We start from the raw sequence: 16557 nt of genomic DNA on the forward strand, positions 1-16557 counted from the left end.
TTTTTCGAACTTTGGGCACGAAATGCATAAGTTTCTCAATCTCATTACTTTAAATAGAAGCCTTTATCAAACAATAATTGACATCTAAATCGTTCAAAAATACTTCTAACAAATATCTTCTGTTTAGTAGGAGGCATTAAAAGCAAAGTGAAAACATATGCAATACAATTAGGCAGCCACGAAGCTGGACGTGCACGCAAGTGAGAGATTGTATCTTTATTTACCTTTGTGAAGAGCCTTAGCAAAAGCATGAATAAGCTAAGTGGTTCTTCTTTTTGATGTAAGAGGAAATGAATTTGGTAGCAGGAGCAGTAGATTCTCGAATGGTGGCTGGAACAAGTATTTGATTCTTCCCCAAAGCAATCCTCTTGCCTGCAACATTCGAATAGAAGAGGCCAGAGATCGCTGGAACGAATATGTCGCTTTGACTACATACGTAGAAGTCGATCACTTTCTCGTATTCGGAACTCTCTGCGTTCAAGAACTTGGCCTTCTTATCTGCAGGCATTATGCTTTCCTGTAAAAATGAAACAGAAAAAAGAGGGAATTCATAGTTCAGTCCCAGAGTTGCATATTCTAATCAAGACAATATGTAAGAAAACGCGCAACAACTCGTACGAAGTAATCTTATTCTTTCTAGCTCAATTTATGGATATGTCGATAAACGATAAACTCGCCCATGACTCACCTTTGTGTAAGTTTTTGGGAATAAATCCTTGAGATCTTCAAGACTGTTATCCCATCTCGGTTGAGTTAAGTATATGGTAGCATCCTTATCGAAACCAATTTTCCTCAAAAACAAAGCTATATCTTGTGCAGTATAGCAGCCTTTGCTTCCAGATGCCTCTTGACAACCATTTTCCCCCAACATTTCAATCCTCAAGTCCACCGCTATGAACTGACCATTGGACTTCCGACTCAGAGTTTTTAGCCTCTCAATCATGGATTCAATCACCTCACTTATTTCTGGCTGCAACTTCAATGTTCCAAACATTGCCAAACATGGAACTGAATCACCATTACTTGATGTGGTCGACTTTTTCATATTGACTGAAGGGAAGAAAGTTGCGAGTCTTATGCTGCCACTTTTCTTATAAATCTTCTCAACATGTTCCGAAATGTAGTTTTCTGAAACTCGATTCGGCACTTTGACAGCCGAGATCTTTCTTGGAGATATTTCAGATGGCAGCTCTTTTACTACCTTGACAACTCCATCCAGGCTTCCAATGAACTTCTCAACATCATAAATATCCCCAAAGTTCCTTTAAGATTATGGCTATGTCAGGTTTTTTGATAGACAGAGTACAAGAAGCAAATATCTACAAATATGGAGTGAAGCAATAAGAAATGCCAAGATAATTTAAAAAAAAAAAAAAAGAAAAGAGGAAGATCCATTAGACACAGGATCTTGCTCCTGCTAAACCCAAGACATAACCACATGGGAATTATTCTTGGCTATTATTTGACTCATTAGAACTTACCACTTATCCCCTAGTTTTTTCCCTCTGATATCTGGGACAACAAGAGTCGCACCAAGATATCTAGCCACAACTACAGCATCCGCAATCTGAAATAGGCAATAAACATCAATAGGACACACAGTAAAATGATGGAAAACAATTCTAGAGGACAACAAAAATGAAGATCTAAGAAGAACCAAAATAATACTGCGACAAATGGGCAATTTTAGAGTAAAAAGCCTGACGATTCTGATAAACAAGCTAGACAAAAACCAGTTGAATCAAACAGTTCAATGGAGTACCTGGGAGACATGGTATTCAGGACCTTCGGTTAATGAAAAAGTGACATAGCCCTTTGATTGCTGTCCCTCATCTGCTTCCAAGCCAAAAAGAGTAATGAGTGAATAGGAAAGCTAAGAGACACAAAAGCACGAGAAATTGTAAACTATACAACTTTCGCTCAATTTTCAAATTGAAAATTACTGACCCAATTCGGGTTTACTCCAACATTGTTTTAGCTCTTGAACATCATTTTTCGACGCAGCGTCACCTTTTTTATGAAGGCTGCGGATTGTTGTTACTTTGGTAACCTCCTTCGTTGGCCCTGGAAATTTTTCCTTCAAAGGAAAAAGGAGAAAGAACACCATCAACTAGGATCTCGATTATTTCTCAAACTTGATTTGCGAGGAGCCAAAATCATGCAATCCAGTAGACAAAGGGGAAAAGTGTGCTTGATTTTGGAGGCAGATTTGAGAAACTTAACGACCATAATTTGTGAATTCCGTAATTTATACTCTCTCTCGGAGAAGCAGAGACGAAATACAACTCTAAATCCCACAAAATTGAGCAAGAATGATGATTAAGAATTAGAGCAAAACAAAAGAAGAAATCACTAGAAACAAACCAGAAAATAAGAATTAAAGCACAAACAGAGAAAAGAAGGATTCTACAGCACAAGATCTCAAGGTCACGAAGCAAAAAAAGAGAAAACAGATGAAATAGCACACAGATCGAAAAGAAAACGAAGGTTAGAGGACATACTTGGACGGAATCAAAGTGGTCTCGCTTGATCATATGACCAAGCATCAGAAACATAGTGAGAGTGAGTATGCCGGCCAACACTTGTCTCAGATCCACCCCCATTGCAGTAGTTCAGAGATCTTGCTACAACTCTCTTTCTCTCACAGTCTACGAACAAGAAGAAGAAAGAAACCTGAAGATTAAGCAATGGAATGAATAGAGCATTGAACTGAGAGGTGTGCGATTGCTTGGAGAAATCCAAAATGGAAATTCCACAAATTCCGCGCTGAATCACAGTGAGCTTCTACTGTTGATGAATCTGTGTATTTTCTTTCTTCTTCTGGAAAATATTATTTATCTTTATAAATACACAGCACCGACACTTCCCCTCTCAATTTGACCACTACTTCCCCCAACCCCTTCCCCTCCTTTTTCTTCTAATTTCTTCTTTGCTTAATCCAAACTTCTAATATTACCGTGCTCTAATCCCGATCTTAAAAGTTTATAATAATTTCGACCATAAACTTAAAACTTTGAATAATCTCGAGTCTAAAAGTTAATCCCGATCCTAAGATCAAAAGTTTATAATCTAGAAGCTAAGATTAAAAGTTTGTATGTGAATGTTTCATTAATCCACCACACCTAAATGGTGTGAAAGTTATCTTATTTATAATCAAATAAATTACAAGTATATGGAAATAGTAATAAATGGAAATAACAATAAATGGAAAGATACCTATGATAATAAGGCAAATATTAGATATTTGCCTTATAATAAAATATCAAATATAATATATATGGTAAACTATAATTTATTACTAAATATCCTTAACATTGTATAATTCGGTTCTTAAGGTTAAAACTTTATAATCTCAATCTCAAGGTTAAACATCTGAATAATCCCGATTTAAGGTTAAAAACACTTTTTTATTGACCAAATCTTACAACTAAGATCGAACCCCAAAGATTAAAAAAAAATTACCTGGGTAAAAATTTATGGACGTTTTACTCATACTAATTATATATATATATATTTTTGAGAAAGTAAAAAAAAAAATTACTTTTTATATACATAAGTGTGTGAAAGCAAGGATTCAAATTTTGGAAGTACAAGTGAGGTTATTAATGTCGTAATAATATCATACTAAAAAAACACAATTAATTAATAATTATTTTTTTTAAAAGTAACGCTTATGATTAGTGAGGCCAAAACAGCTGCCAGGTGGTAGCCAATGATTGGTTAGTTGTAGGTCACCTGTAATAATCATAATAATAATAATAATAAAAAAGGAAATAAATGTTTATGGTCCTGAAACCAAGGGTTAGAGTTCGAATCCTCACTAAAGTTAAGATTTCTGACACAGATTTTGTCTTTATCTTAGCGTACAAGTCAGCCGCCTACCTCCTCTTCTTTTTCTTTTTTTTTTTTCTTTTTTTTTTAATTACAATAATATTCTACTTTTTTATACTCCATCCCCATTCCTTTGTTTTTATTTTTGTTAGGTCATATTTACTTTATTTTAAATCATAATTGTTCAAAATTATATTTCGCAATCCTTTGATATTTATAATTTTTTTAAAAAACGTTAAATATATTTGAGATATGAGTATTCAGAGTTTTTCTCTATTTATTATATATGTTTTTTAAAATGAAAATATTTAATTTTACTCTAATTTCTAACTCTCACTTTCATATATATATATATATATATATATATATTTATTTATTTATTTATATTTAAATGAAAATATGTAATTTTACCATAATTTCTAACCTTGAAATTTTAATGTACTTTCATATATATATATATATATATATATATATTTATTTATTTATTTATTTTTAAATGAAAATATGTAATTTTACCATAATTTCTAACCTTTGAAATTTTAATGTACTTTCATATATATATATATATATATATATATATATATATATATATATATATATATATATATATATATATTTAATTTTAAATGAAAATATGTAATTTTGAATTTAGGTGAAATTGGAGCCATCTGTCCGGCGGTTTATAGGGCTGAGATTGCGTGCACTTCCGAATTAGCGGATTAATGTGCGTTTTAATTATTCTGAAAATAATCACTTTTCCAAAAAAAAGAAAGAAAAAAATGACAAAATGCCGTGATTGAGAGATGTTAATTTCACCCGTCACCGTGAATTTTAAAATTGGTCGGGTTGCCCGTCGTTTTCCTCCGACCGGCTCATTTAATTGACTCAATTTTCATCCTCCACAAATGCCCTAATTTCAGCTTACCCATTCACAACTTCGGAAATCGCCGCCGTGTCGGCCGCCGGCAAATGCAGTGATCCGATTCTTCCTCAACCACCCTAATTTTCTATACTTTCTATAATAATCACATTTTTTTAATCACAATATTAATGTTGGCCTTAAATCTAATCATCTAATAATATTGTTTATTCTATTTCTTGTGTTGATTTAATCCGCTTTAAATATTTATATAGTTTTTAAAAGTTTTAATTAAGTTCCTTCCCTTAGTTTCATTTCAATTTAGTACGAAAACAAGTGGGTGTTCGGATTAAAAATGATATAGGTTGGGTTTGGGTTTGGGTTGGTCAAGTTGGCTTCCCGATGAACTAACTATGGTTCACAATCTAACTTCCTATTTTCATCTTGGGTTGAGTTAGGTCGTTGAGTTATTTAATTTTGTTATTATTTCAAAATTCTATTGATCAATAATATATGTCTCGTTAATAACTAAAATCTCATAACATTTAAATATCAAACATCCACGAGCTATAACACATTAGCAACATATGTTACAAACATCAAATTGTTTTAATCTTCTTAAAAATCCATTAAATAGGAGCGTAGGCTCGTAGGATTGACTGTAAGAAGTATACCATGACTCTAAGGCGTATACAATGAGTCTATAAGTGAGAGATGTTATCTTCATTGATATGAGACATTTTCGAGAAACCAAAAGTAAAATCATGAGAGCTTATGTTCAAAATGGACAATATCATACCATATCGAAGGTCCGCGATTTGTAACTTGATATCAAAGTCTTGCCCTTAACTTAACTACGCCAATAGAATTCTCAATTGTCGAACAAAGAAGTTGTGAGTCTCGAAGGTGTAATCAAAGACAACTAAAGTGTCGAACAAATTGTTTATTTTGTTTGAGAGCTCCAGAGAAAGAGTCGAGTGTCGATTAAGGGAAAGCCTGTTCAAAAGCTCCAGAAAATGAAGTCTCTAGAGAGGCTCTTTAATATACTTTGTTTGAGGGGAGGATTATTAAAGATTCTTAAAAATTCAAGTTACGGCAAGAGATCTCGTAAGATAAGTCATAAACGGCTGTGATGTGTTCTTGGAACTTCCAATCCAAGTCGAGTTACTAAGATAGAGTAGTTCACCCGCCGAGGGTGACATTCCAAGCTAGGTAAGCTTTGTCACTAATTACTGCAATGATGAGCTTGCACCAAACCTCGATACATAGTCAAAGTCCTACTAAGATATCTCTAAATCCTACTATTTTGTTAGAGACCATAGACCTTTCACAATGGTATGATATATTCATTACTTATAAATTCACCATCTTCCTCTTAATTAGTCAACGTGGGACTCCTCTCCCAACAATTCTCCATTCGAACAAAGTACACCATATAGCCTCTCCTAAGGCTCATGAATGGAGCCCTATAACAACCTCCCCTTAATCGAGACTCAACTCCTTCCTTAGAGCCCTCAAACAAAGAACATCTTTTGTTCGATGCTTAAAAATTTTATTTACATAACTAAGTTAAAAGCATAACTCGAATACCATGTTAGGAATCACAAACCTACACAATGGTATGATATTGTCTACTTTGAGCATAGGGTTCCATGACTTTACTTTTGGTTTCCCAAAAAGCCTTGTACCAACAAAGATGATACTTCTTACTTATAAACCAATGATCTTCCCCTTAATTAACCAATGTGTGACTCCTTTCCCAACAATCTTCAACATACTTCATGATCAACAACTACGGCTAAAAGGTATAAAACGCGATGAACGGTTAAATGCACACAACCAATACAAGATCCGGGCGTTGCTAAATATTGAGAGAGAGAATTCGTTTGTTTTTAGTGCAGGAAATTGTGCCGGTTTACACGAAAATTTTCGAAGCTTTAATCGAACAAGATCCGGACGTTGCTAAATATTTAAAATAATAAATTTGTTTAATTGCACTATATTTAAAAGTTATTTTAATTAATATATATATATATATATATATATATATTCTTATTACATATTTCTAATTTTAAATTAATCCAAAAAAATATTTTTATCACATAAAATTACTCTTTAAATTAATTTATTAATTTGTTCTAAAGATGTTAAGTTAATAATTTCTTTTATTAAAAAAATATTTTTTGTCCACTAGCTATTTCAATACATTAGCGAATTAAAAGACGGTTTAGGTTTCGTGAATGTAAATCGACATGTCGATCGTTAATCGATAATAGAGAGTCAAGCGAGCAGTGAAGTAGGAAGGGACACGAACTATGGAGATGACATGTCGGCGCTTCCCGATCGTTTTCTAAGACTATCATCTGATCATCAGAAAACCGGTAGAATTAATCAAGATGAAGGCAATGGCAGCCTCCAGCCGTCCGGTACAAATTTCTCATGGAACCTGCTTCTTCCCATTTTCCCGCCAAATCAACACCTTCTGCCGACCACGGCGGCGTCTCTGCTACACGAACTCCAAAGGTCAGTTCATCTTCTTCTCTTTCGGCGCATAGACATGATCGCTCAATTTCATCACTTCCTTGGCCCTCGTATTTTTCCGTCAATCAAACAGGAGAATCCATCAGAATGAACTCGAGTTTTTCTTCCAATTAACATTTCTTTCTTTCGATTATGTTTATGAAATTATCGTGTTCTATTTCTTAATTTCTGCCTCTTCTCGTTTCGCAGGGCTGAAATGGTTCGGATATGGAGTTTGTGTATCGCCACCTAGTTTTGAGGTCGCTGCCGTAGCTGGAGGGAGGGAGAGAGCGCAAGTATCTGCTGCGTGGGATGAGGGGCCTTATGAATTGCTTCCGAATGGGAAAATACAGTACCTGGATGAACAAGATGTAGTAACCTTTCTAGATCCGCCTAAGGAGCTCATACCTTTAGATCCTACTACTTATAATCCAGCCGCATATCTTTGGTAGTAATTTATTCCTGAGCTGTAGATTTCTTAATCGACTTCAGCTGATTCTATTTCGTATGTTTGTTTCATATCATCATAAATTGATTACCATAACTGTAACTATAATTTTGTAATGGCCAGTGGTTCAACATACTTTAGTTTTGTAATTTATCTTAGTTTCTAACATTACCAACTCGTTGGCAAAATGTTTATGAGTGTTTCTCCTCCATTGTTGCTGATTTTCATGGAGTTTACTCGTAATTCAGTTTGAAACTCTGTGTTTCGATTGGCAGGAAAAAGATTGAAGTTATTCCTGAGGAAAGACGTCACAATCTTCTGCACCTTCTAAGCCCTAGGTTACATATATGAAGCATTATATTTCCTGCATAATTGTTTCTTCTTCTTCATTAATGCGATTTCCCTTCATTTGTAAACTTTTACTATTTGATAGGAACTCTCTTAGCCACAAAAGAATTCTACTTGTAAAGTTCTGTTTGTAATTTGGAAATTCTGACACCAGCAATACAATATAGGTGTATATCAAGGGCTTGGGGAATAGCTGGCACGAGATATGATGATCCGAAGTTAGTAAAGAAAATGGCGTCTAGTTTGCTGCAAAACAAAGATGGATCGACGCTTGAATATTATAACTGCATAAAAAGTGGAGGTAAGTAGTTCACTATATGCTTGAGATTCGTAGGTTAATATGCAAAAAGCATTCAAATTTTGCTTCTTAATTTTTAAGTCCCTTTATTGTATAAGGAAAATGATTTGATCGAGGAGAATAAAAGGCGAAATTTGTAAACGGGTGGTGCTTTTTTGGATTTGATTTGAAGTTCAAGGATTGAAGGTTTTTTTAATCTTTTTCCTCAAGATTATGTATATATTATGCTAGCCTAACTACTTTGATTCTGAACATCTTGAATAGGACAAATACCCATTGCTTGGATTAATCATTTCAAGAAGGTAAAATTATCTAGTCCTAGTCCCACCTTTCTTCTTTCACAGAATCTATCTATTTACATCTCCCTGTTTATTAGGCATTATTTTCTTGCAAGGACGGAAAGACATATGGGCGGTTTATTGGTAAGATCTCTTAACCTTTGGCAACTATATACTCTTCTTCTCTCGTGACATTAGTAACCCAGTATGAGTACAGATTTCATGACATTAAAACACTACAGAAGCTAGCTGATCCACTATCCTATTGACCTTTTATAAGTTCATTTATCCTCACTTTCTCTATTTTTGGATATGGATTAGACATATCTTGGTGTATCACTATATTTATATGACGCGCATCTGTGTCCTTGAGTTCTAAGGTTACAAAAGATGATCAAGATCCCATTGTCACAGCCTCAATCCTATCTGTTTGCTGGAGTTTTTGAAAAATGAAATTGAATTATTTGATGATCAAGCTTTAACATGGACAGTTCCTATTGAACATGTTTTGATAACTTGCATAGCATGTGAATTTCACTTTGCCTCTAAAATTTTCTTCTGTTACAATTCTGCTAACTTATATCATTTCGCAAATCAGGCATGGGATTGGCTGGATTTGCAAATTCCTTTAATCCATTGTACTTTGAGGTGAAACAACTTAAAGAAGTAATGTCAACTGAACATCCTTGTGATTTGGCTTATGAATTTGGAGATGGGCTCTTTGATTTTCATGAATACCCTGAAGGCTTTCCAGCTTCAGGTATGATATTGAATTCATTTTTTTTGTGTCTTTCTTCACATTGATTAAATCTCATCAATTCTATTGGTTCTTCTTGGGTACAATTTCAACTCACTCATAAATTTCAGATGGTGAAGGATATTCTTTATTTGAGGTTTTAAATACCCTTGTTTTACATTTCAAACTCTATTGAAATGATAGCTCTCACGCAGCATGCTTCTCCTTGCTTTTCCAAGTTTTTAGTACTTTGTATATATCATAGTTTCTTTTTGCTTTGCTTGTGTTTCCTTAGCTACCTCCCTTTTTTTTCAAAGCTACGAAACTACAAAAATAGAAGTATGTAATTTGCCTCGCCTTTTTCCGCCCGCTTTTCAGTCTCTTCTTTGTACCAGTTAGAATGAATCTCCAACCTTATATCTTTCTTTATCAGCAACGGATGGAAGTTCCACTCGATTAATTACTTATTTGCATAGTTTCCAAATTTATAATTTTCATATTATTCTTTTCATTTTGCAGTCAAGCATCGATATCCGTTCAACGATCAGCTTGTAGTATATGTTCGATTTGTGGGACCTGGAGTATTAGTTGGCCAGGCATGGCAAGAAGGAAAATCTTTAGAGCAGGTGCCACGTAAATTATGTTCCGAAATCTTGATGATCAAAGACTACAGTCCACGTCCTCTCCCAGAGAAGCAATAGCCATAGCCATAGCCATAGGGCTTCATTCAACTCTCTCTTTTGAGAAAATGAAGTACCATTACGTTTGTAATGCTGCATTGGACACAAAAATCCTCTGCCTTCTGTGAAGCATTATGTTTATATGAGGAGAGTGTTCAAGAACAAGGGACGTAAAAGCAGCCTGATCTACCTAAAGTATAGGGCTACATTCAATGAATTCCTTCGTTGAAATACAAGAAGAGTTCAGGTAAAGCAAGGGTGCCATGTTTAGGAGAAAGAGTTCCTAAGAACAAGTAGAAACAGGACTTGGAGACATGACTGAGTGGAAATGTAATTGACTTATCCCCAATTGTTAGAAGCTAGAACACTTTGCTGTCCTTCAATTCCACCATGGATTTCCCCTTTTCATTCAGTTTGGGAGATTTCTTGCCTGTTTTGGATTATTCTTGGCTTGCTGGCTGAAAATCTTTTTGCCATTTGTGTAGCCGAACTGAAAATTTGTGTTCTAGTCGATTAGTCGACAAATGCAAATGTGAAGTAGAAAAATTTGAACTTCTAGAGAAGAATTGTATGTCGATTACTCTCGTACAATAATGAACACAAAAACGCATAAAAATTACATTACATCAACCCTATACAAGGCAACCTCACTTTTGGAACGACATGTCGTTTCGTAAGCCCAATTTAAGGCAGTCCACGCGTCGTGGGTAGAGTCTCCTCTCCCACTTCACCGCAGCCAATCTCGAAGTAGTTCCGACACGCTTCCCACACTTCCGACGACTACGGCTATCATCGCTCTGTTTTTCCCCTACTCTGCTCTCTGTTGAGGTACTCTTTTAGGGTTTAATAAGCTGTTTGGTTTCTGATTTTTTTTTTTTTTTTTTTTTTTTTTTTTTTTTTTTTTTTTTTTTTTTTTTTTTTTTTTTTTTTGTTTACTGTGACGTACGATACAGATTACTGATTATAGATTATAGTAAGATATTACTTGCTTCGAATTTGTTCTCACCGTTTGAATTTCTTTTCGCTTTTGGACGATTTGAGTGTTCTGTTTCTTGTCTCGACCAGGAATTTGCTAGTTGAAGCAATGACTTCTGAGGAGTGATTTTGTTTTCACTTTCCTTCAAGTTAATTAGGTCATATGCGTATTATCTGTGTGCGTGTTCTTGTCCTTGTTCTTATTCGGTGCTTCCGTACTTCTTGGAATTGGAGTCGGTTTTCGTTTTGAAGTCGATGTTTTTTGCGGCGTATCTCTATTACTCATGCACTATTGATGGTTGAATTTCTTGAGCTCCTGCTTGAATGAAATTCTCGCTAGAATTCAATCTAAACCTAATTTTCTTTCAGATTCTGGAGAATTTTTTGTGCTGCTTGTCTCCCTGTCAAGTTTCAGGGCTCGCGTGAATGGAAGCTGAAATCTCAGATGATCAGATTATTGGTAAAGCTTTCGAAGACCAAGACTACTTGGAGAAGATAACCAAGTTACAGGGTTACCTTGATGAGGTGAAAATTCTGCCTATCTCAAAATGAAACCATACCTGTACCTGAATTTGCCTGATGGTGTTTATGGTTATGGAACAACTATTCTTCAATCTATAAATCGTATATTGCTTGCTTGTTTTTTAATGGCTTATCAGTTGGGCAATTCCTTAGCAATGTTATTGAGTATTTCTATAGGAAAGATTACATGTTCTTTTTCCCAGTGCATTCGTGATCTAGGACTCCCCAAAGCCATGAATAGGAATAAGAATGCTGGAAAAGTTTGTAGAACTGTGTAAGGAATGTGCCATTAAGCTTGAATAACGACTCGATTGCGATATTGATACTTGTGATGGTATATAAAGTTAAGGAGCTTTGACCCGAAGGTTTTGGATCTTTCTTCGATTATCAGAGATCGGATCGTGAAACCTCCTTGAGTTCCTCTAAAATCCTATGCCGAGGAGGAAATCTATAGATAAGATTTCGAAGAAGGGGTCAATTGGGCCGAGGTAAGTAAGACTGGCTACCTAGTGATTTACAACCACCTCCCTCTCCCTCGTCCTCACGCCTATTTGTTCTCCTGGTACCAGTGTTTTATTAGGGAGTCAAAATGAGTCCGGGAGAGGGTCAATGGCTTGATGGCCTTTCAGTTTCTTTCTTGGGTTGGATTGTTAGGTATATCATTTTGTCTTAAAGAAAAGTTGGTGTACTACTGGCTGATGTTGTCGAATGTCGTATGCCCTGGTTTATGATTCTAGCAACTGACTCAACTCGAGTGTGGAAAAACGAAAAAGAAGTCGAACATCGCCTCCCGACCATTCTATTGGAAACTTATGCCGACTTTTGGTTGTTGTCTACTTAGTCACTGATTATCATAAAGATTCCTGTTCGGATGCGAATTATAATTAGACTTGTTTATTATCATTGTTGTTTTGAATGAAAACAACCATACTTGGATAAAGAAAATGAAAAACAACCCACAACCAATGGAGCCAAAACAAAGTTGAGCTTAAATTTTCGTGTTTTGGAAGCTATATCTGATTGTTTTTTGATATGAATCTTGGTTGGTGGGTTGTGTTGAATTCAGGTGAAGAAGATTGTAAGAGAAAGCTGTTCCGAAGAGGTGTTAGAAGTGGCGTTGAGCTCTGTCTCCTCCCTAATTAGCATCCTCTCCCCCATGGCATCGTCGTCTACCAAACTCCATTCTTCACTTTGAGTTTGGAAAATCTTCAAAACCCTCCTTCCTTTCCACTCTATTTCCCTCTAATGCAGGTAGATGGATAGTGTTCGTGGCATGTGAAGTTGAATGTTAGTCTTGTCAATAATACATGTAGATGTAGATGTTGTATTTCTTGTTTCTCTCTTTGCTCGTCTTTATTATGTGAAAAGCAGAGAGAGAGAGAAGCTTACGAGCATCGAGGTGTAGTAGTTCGGGGTAAATTTATGAAAACTAACCACATTTCAATTTTGTTTGGTTCTTTCATTGACGTGGATTATGTTAAAGATTTGATTCAGACATTTTTTAGACTCAATTCGGTTGTTTCTCTATTAAATAATGAGCCCCTATCAGTTCAAAGAAAATGTTAGTATGAAAAATGAAAAATATTTATTTATTTTTAGATGTTTAATTAAGATTACTTTTTATATATTTAAAATTTATTTTTAAGCCACAATAAATAATTAAAAAATTATGAAATTAAATAAAACTATGTTAAAGTAAAAATATATTTTTTAAAATTAACCATAAATTTAGTTAATCTAATTTAGTTTCAGAAGAATTTAAATTAATCTATAATCTTTCATGGTTAATATTGGTTGAATTATTATAACAAATCTAAAAACATCAACAATCGGTTCTATGGTGTAGTGGTTAGCACTCTGGACTTTGAATCCAGCGACCTGGGTTCGACTCCCGGTAGAACCTGGTTGAATTTCATTTAATTTGTTTTTGAATTTGAATTTTAAAGTAATAAATTAATTTTATAAGATAGATAAAAAGCATCTGGACTTTGAATCCAGCGACCTGGGTTCGACTCCCTGTAAGACCTGTTTTTTTGTTACTCGGCATAAAACTGAGCATCCCACGAAATGGGCTTCATCAACTGAACATCTCGTTGGGCCCAGTAAGCCGAAACACTATTCGTCGGCCCACCCTGCCTATTACAAATCGGTTGAACGAAGCTCATCGAGACTACCGAGAAAAAGAGAGGAAGAAAGTTCCAGAGAAATGGCTTCGAATGCAGCAGTGCCCTTTTGGAGAGCAGCGGGGATGACATACATCACCTACTCTAACATTTGCGCCAATCTGGTCAGGAACTGTCTCAAGGATCCTTACAAAACCGAAGTTCTCAGCCGCGAGAAGGTTCATTTTTCCATTTCCAAGTGGGCGGACGGCAAGCCCCAAAAGCCCAGTATGTTCTCTCTCTCTCTCTCTCTGTTTAGATTTTAGATCGAGATCTTGATTTTCGACCTTGTTCATTTTCATTGATCCATTTCGTCGGATGCTATTTTGTTTCTGATTTGTATTTAATCCATGGACCTGTATATTGGATTTTCTTGCGAATTCTTATCGTCTATTGTTGAGGGTTTCAGTTAAATTTTAGTTCTCTTCAAGACGATATGAATATTGTAAAATTCGCTTCCATAGCGTTCGTTTAGGGAATAGGCATACGATTCGCATCCTGGATCTCTAGGGGCTTATTGTTTGCGTTGGTCTATATGCGTATTTGTTTAAGAGAAATAGAGGTATTTAGTTTCGTGTGATGTAGATGCTATTTGTGTTGCATCAGTCGTTGTAATTGTTTGCTTCCGTATCGTTCGAGTGATTTCTGTGTTTGATATTTCTTCCCGTGAATTGTAGTGGAGTATCTATTTTCTCGATAGATTTAATGTTCATAGTCCGAAGTAAGCATTCACTCGTAATTCCTTTATTCTCAGATATATAACCTCCTCTGCCATTTTCCGTTTAGACATTTGGCCTGGAGTTCTGTTGGTTAAATTTTAGGGGCGACAATTTTACTGATAAGAATTTTTGGTGCGATATTGAAAATCAGAAAAAACCAATCAATTAGATTAAAGCAAACAAAATGAATGTTGGTTGCTCGAAGAAGTTGTCAGCTATCAGTTTTTATAAATCAAGGATCGACCATTGCATGTCAGTGCCTCTGACCAACTTAGACACATACAAAATCCCATCCCCCACCCTGAAATTCTTTAAGGTCGTCATTTTGGCCTACTTTGATCAGGTTTTGGTGTCTGCATCATTTTTACTTCTATTCCACTTGATGCCAACCAGCTTTCTTTTTATTGTTCAAAGGGTTGATTTCTTGATTAATTGTGAGATAATTCGAATCTTTCTTATTTATTTTTTCAATTAGTTGAAAATTATTCTATTAGATCTAATAAGTCCAATTGAGAAATTCTATACTCTGAATCTTTAGTATTCTTTTATTTATTGTCTGTATCTACTATTTAGGCAGAGTACTGTAACCCATCCTTACTAAGAAACAGAAAGAAACGATGTCATTATGGGAGAAGTTGATCGTTAAAATGATAATTGATTCGGTGTAGCATAGGGAGGGGTTATCACATATCGTTTTGTTTTTTAGGAATGATGGTGGAATAGAAAGTTTTGCCTAGCAATTAAGTCAACTCTGAATATCCAGAGTGTAAATAATATATTTGGATCTTGGATACGGAATTCATAATAGTCTTCTCCAGTTTCTATGTGATATAGTGTAAACCCCGAGAGTCCATACTGCGGCTGCTGGCACGGAGTTAGCCAGGGCTTCTTCCTTGAGTCCTGTCATGATCACAATATTCATGTTTATCGGTGTACTGGAAAGTGCTGCATACTCCATGTCAGTTGATTACAAATATGGTTGTCTTTTTATATTCTTAAAAACAAAATTTTGTTAGAGACATAGAAAAATGTTGCAGAAGGAGATGAAAATAACCACTGTGATTGCGAAGTACATGGTACTTATCTTATCTTCTTCAAACGGGATGTATGGCACCCCCAAAAAATTCTTCTTAAATGTTTTCCGAAAAGTTTCTATGCACAATGGACTCCATGGTGACGTTTGCAATTTTGAAGTATACACCACATTGCTCAATTTGGATTCACTTTTTTTTTTTTTTTTTTTATAGGGAGCATATACCTGTGGATGTTTGATTGATTCGCAATCTTTTGCTATATTATTTATGATCTTATTGTGAGGCCATTTCTCTTAATAATGGCCTGAATTAAAGCCATTGTAACTGTATTCCTTAAGAAATGGTTATGAGTTGTAAACTTTCTTTGAATCTCTAATCTATATTGAGCTATAAAAGAATAGCATGTCTTAAATGTTGCTAAAGCAAGGAAGGGATTATAGTTTAATCTCTGAACTTTTATAATTGTGTCAAATAGGCCTCCAAGTGTTTGTCCCTAAAATTTTAGTTTTGTGTATGAGGTCCTCGTCAAAAGTGGGAATAAGTTTCTAAACCTCGAGTATTGTGTCTAAATGTCACTGAACTTGTGTCTAAGCTCTCCTAATGCTAAAAGTATCTAATAGGCCGTTGAACGGGTTAATTTTATCGACGTTTGTTAGTTCAAATTTTAGGGTCGTATTAATACAAATTTGAAAGGTTATGTGTTCCATTATACACAATTGGAACTAAACTTGTTATTCACTTATGTTTTTATTGAGTTTTCATTATTAATGTATGTTCTTTATATATCCTCTGTATTTTTACTAATGGATTGATCTTTGTTACATCAGTTGTTCGATCGGATAATCCTGAAGCGTGAAGGTAGGGAGTGGATCTCTTGAAGGTGCTTTTTTTTTTTTTTTTGTGTTGGAAATATTATGAACATTGGTGGTAGGGTTGTTGGAATGAAACCTTAAATGGAGATGGATTTTGATGAATCTCTGGAATTTCCAAAGGGTTTGCAAAATGTAATAAATAAATGAGATGAACTATGAAGGAAAAGGTGGATACTTTTTATTTTATTATTTTAAATGTATTTTAGTAGTGATATTATACAGTGGGGTTTAGGGGTCTTCTCCTCAACCACTTCCGCCGTAGGTTCAACCAAACC

At 35.0% G+C, this 16557-nt stretch overlaps 3 protein-coding genes and 1 non-coding gene across 4 annotated transcripts; 3 read left to right on the forward strand and 1 right to left on the reverse strand.

Annotated features, from left to right (window-relative positions):
- Window positions 1–19: 19 nt before the first annotated feature.
- LOC111494558 (protein MANNAN SYNTHESIS-RELATED 2-like) lies at window positions 20–13933 on the reverse strand. Its single transcript, XM_023144516.1, has 7 exons — window positions 13892–13933; window positions 2502–2643; window positions 1948–2077; window positions 1763–1833; window positions 1482–1567; window positions 689–1262; window positions 20–517 (listed from the first exon to the last, which is right to left on the reverse strand). Exons 2-7 carry the CDS (start codon window positions 2601–2603, stop codon window positions 239–241), a joined length of 1242 nt encoding a protein of 413 aa, XP_023000284.1. The 5' UTR covers window positions 2604–2643; window positions 13892–13933; the 3' UTR covers window positions 20–238.
- On the forward strand, window positions 6976–12835 carry LOC111494560. Its single transcript, XM_023144517.1, has 10 exons — window positions 6976–7213; window positions 7421–7658; window positions 7934–7996; window positions 8174–8307; window positions 8569–8606; window positions 8681–8726; window positions 9181–9342; window positions 9838–10826; window positions 11343–11498; window positions 12562–12835. The coding sequence occupies exons 1-8, from the start codon at window positions 7087–7089 to the stop codon at window positions 10017–10019; spliced, it is 990 nt and encodes a 329-aa protein (XP_023000285.1). The 5' UTR covers window positions 6976–7086; the 3' UTR covers window positions 10020–10826; window positions 11343–11498; window positions 12562–12835.
- On the forward strand, window positions 13327–13398 carry TRNAQ-UUG. The gene has a single exon. It is a non-coding gene; the product is annotated as a tRNA-Gln (tRNA).
- On the forward strand, window positions 13674–16471 carry LOC111494561 (ATP synthase subunit epsilon, mitochondrial-like). The gene is made up of 2 exons (XM_023144518.1): window positions 13674–13885; window positions 16238–16471. Exons 1-2 carry the CDS (start codon window positions 13702–13704, stop codon window positions 16264–16266), a joined length of 213 nt encoding a protein of 70 aa, XP_023000286.1. The 5' UTR covers window positions 13674–13701; the 3' UTR covers window positions 16267–16471.
- The last annotated feature ends 86 nt before the right edge of the window (window positions 16472–16557 follow it).

This window comes from Cucurbita maxima, unplaced genomic scaffold (assembly GCF_002738345.1).
Source record: "Cucurbita maxima cultivar Rimu unplaced genomic scaffold, Cmax_1.0 Cma_Scf00020, whole genome shotgun sequence".
In the NCBI taxonomy this organism is placed as follows: Eukaryota; Viridiplantae; Streptophyta; class Magnoliopsida; order Cucurbitales; family Cucurbitaceae; genus Cucurbita; species Cucurbita maxima.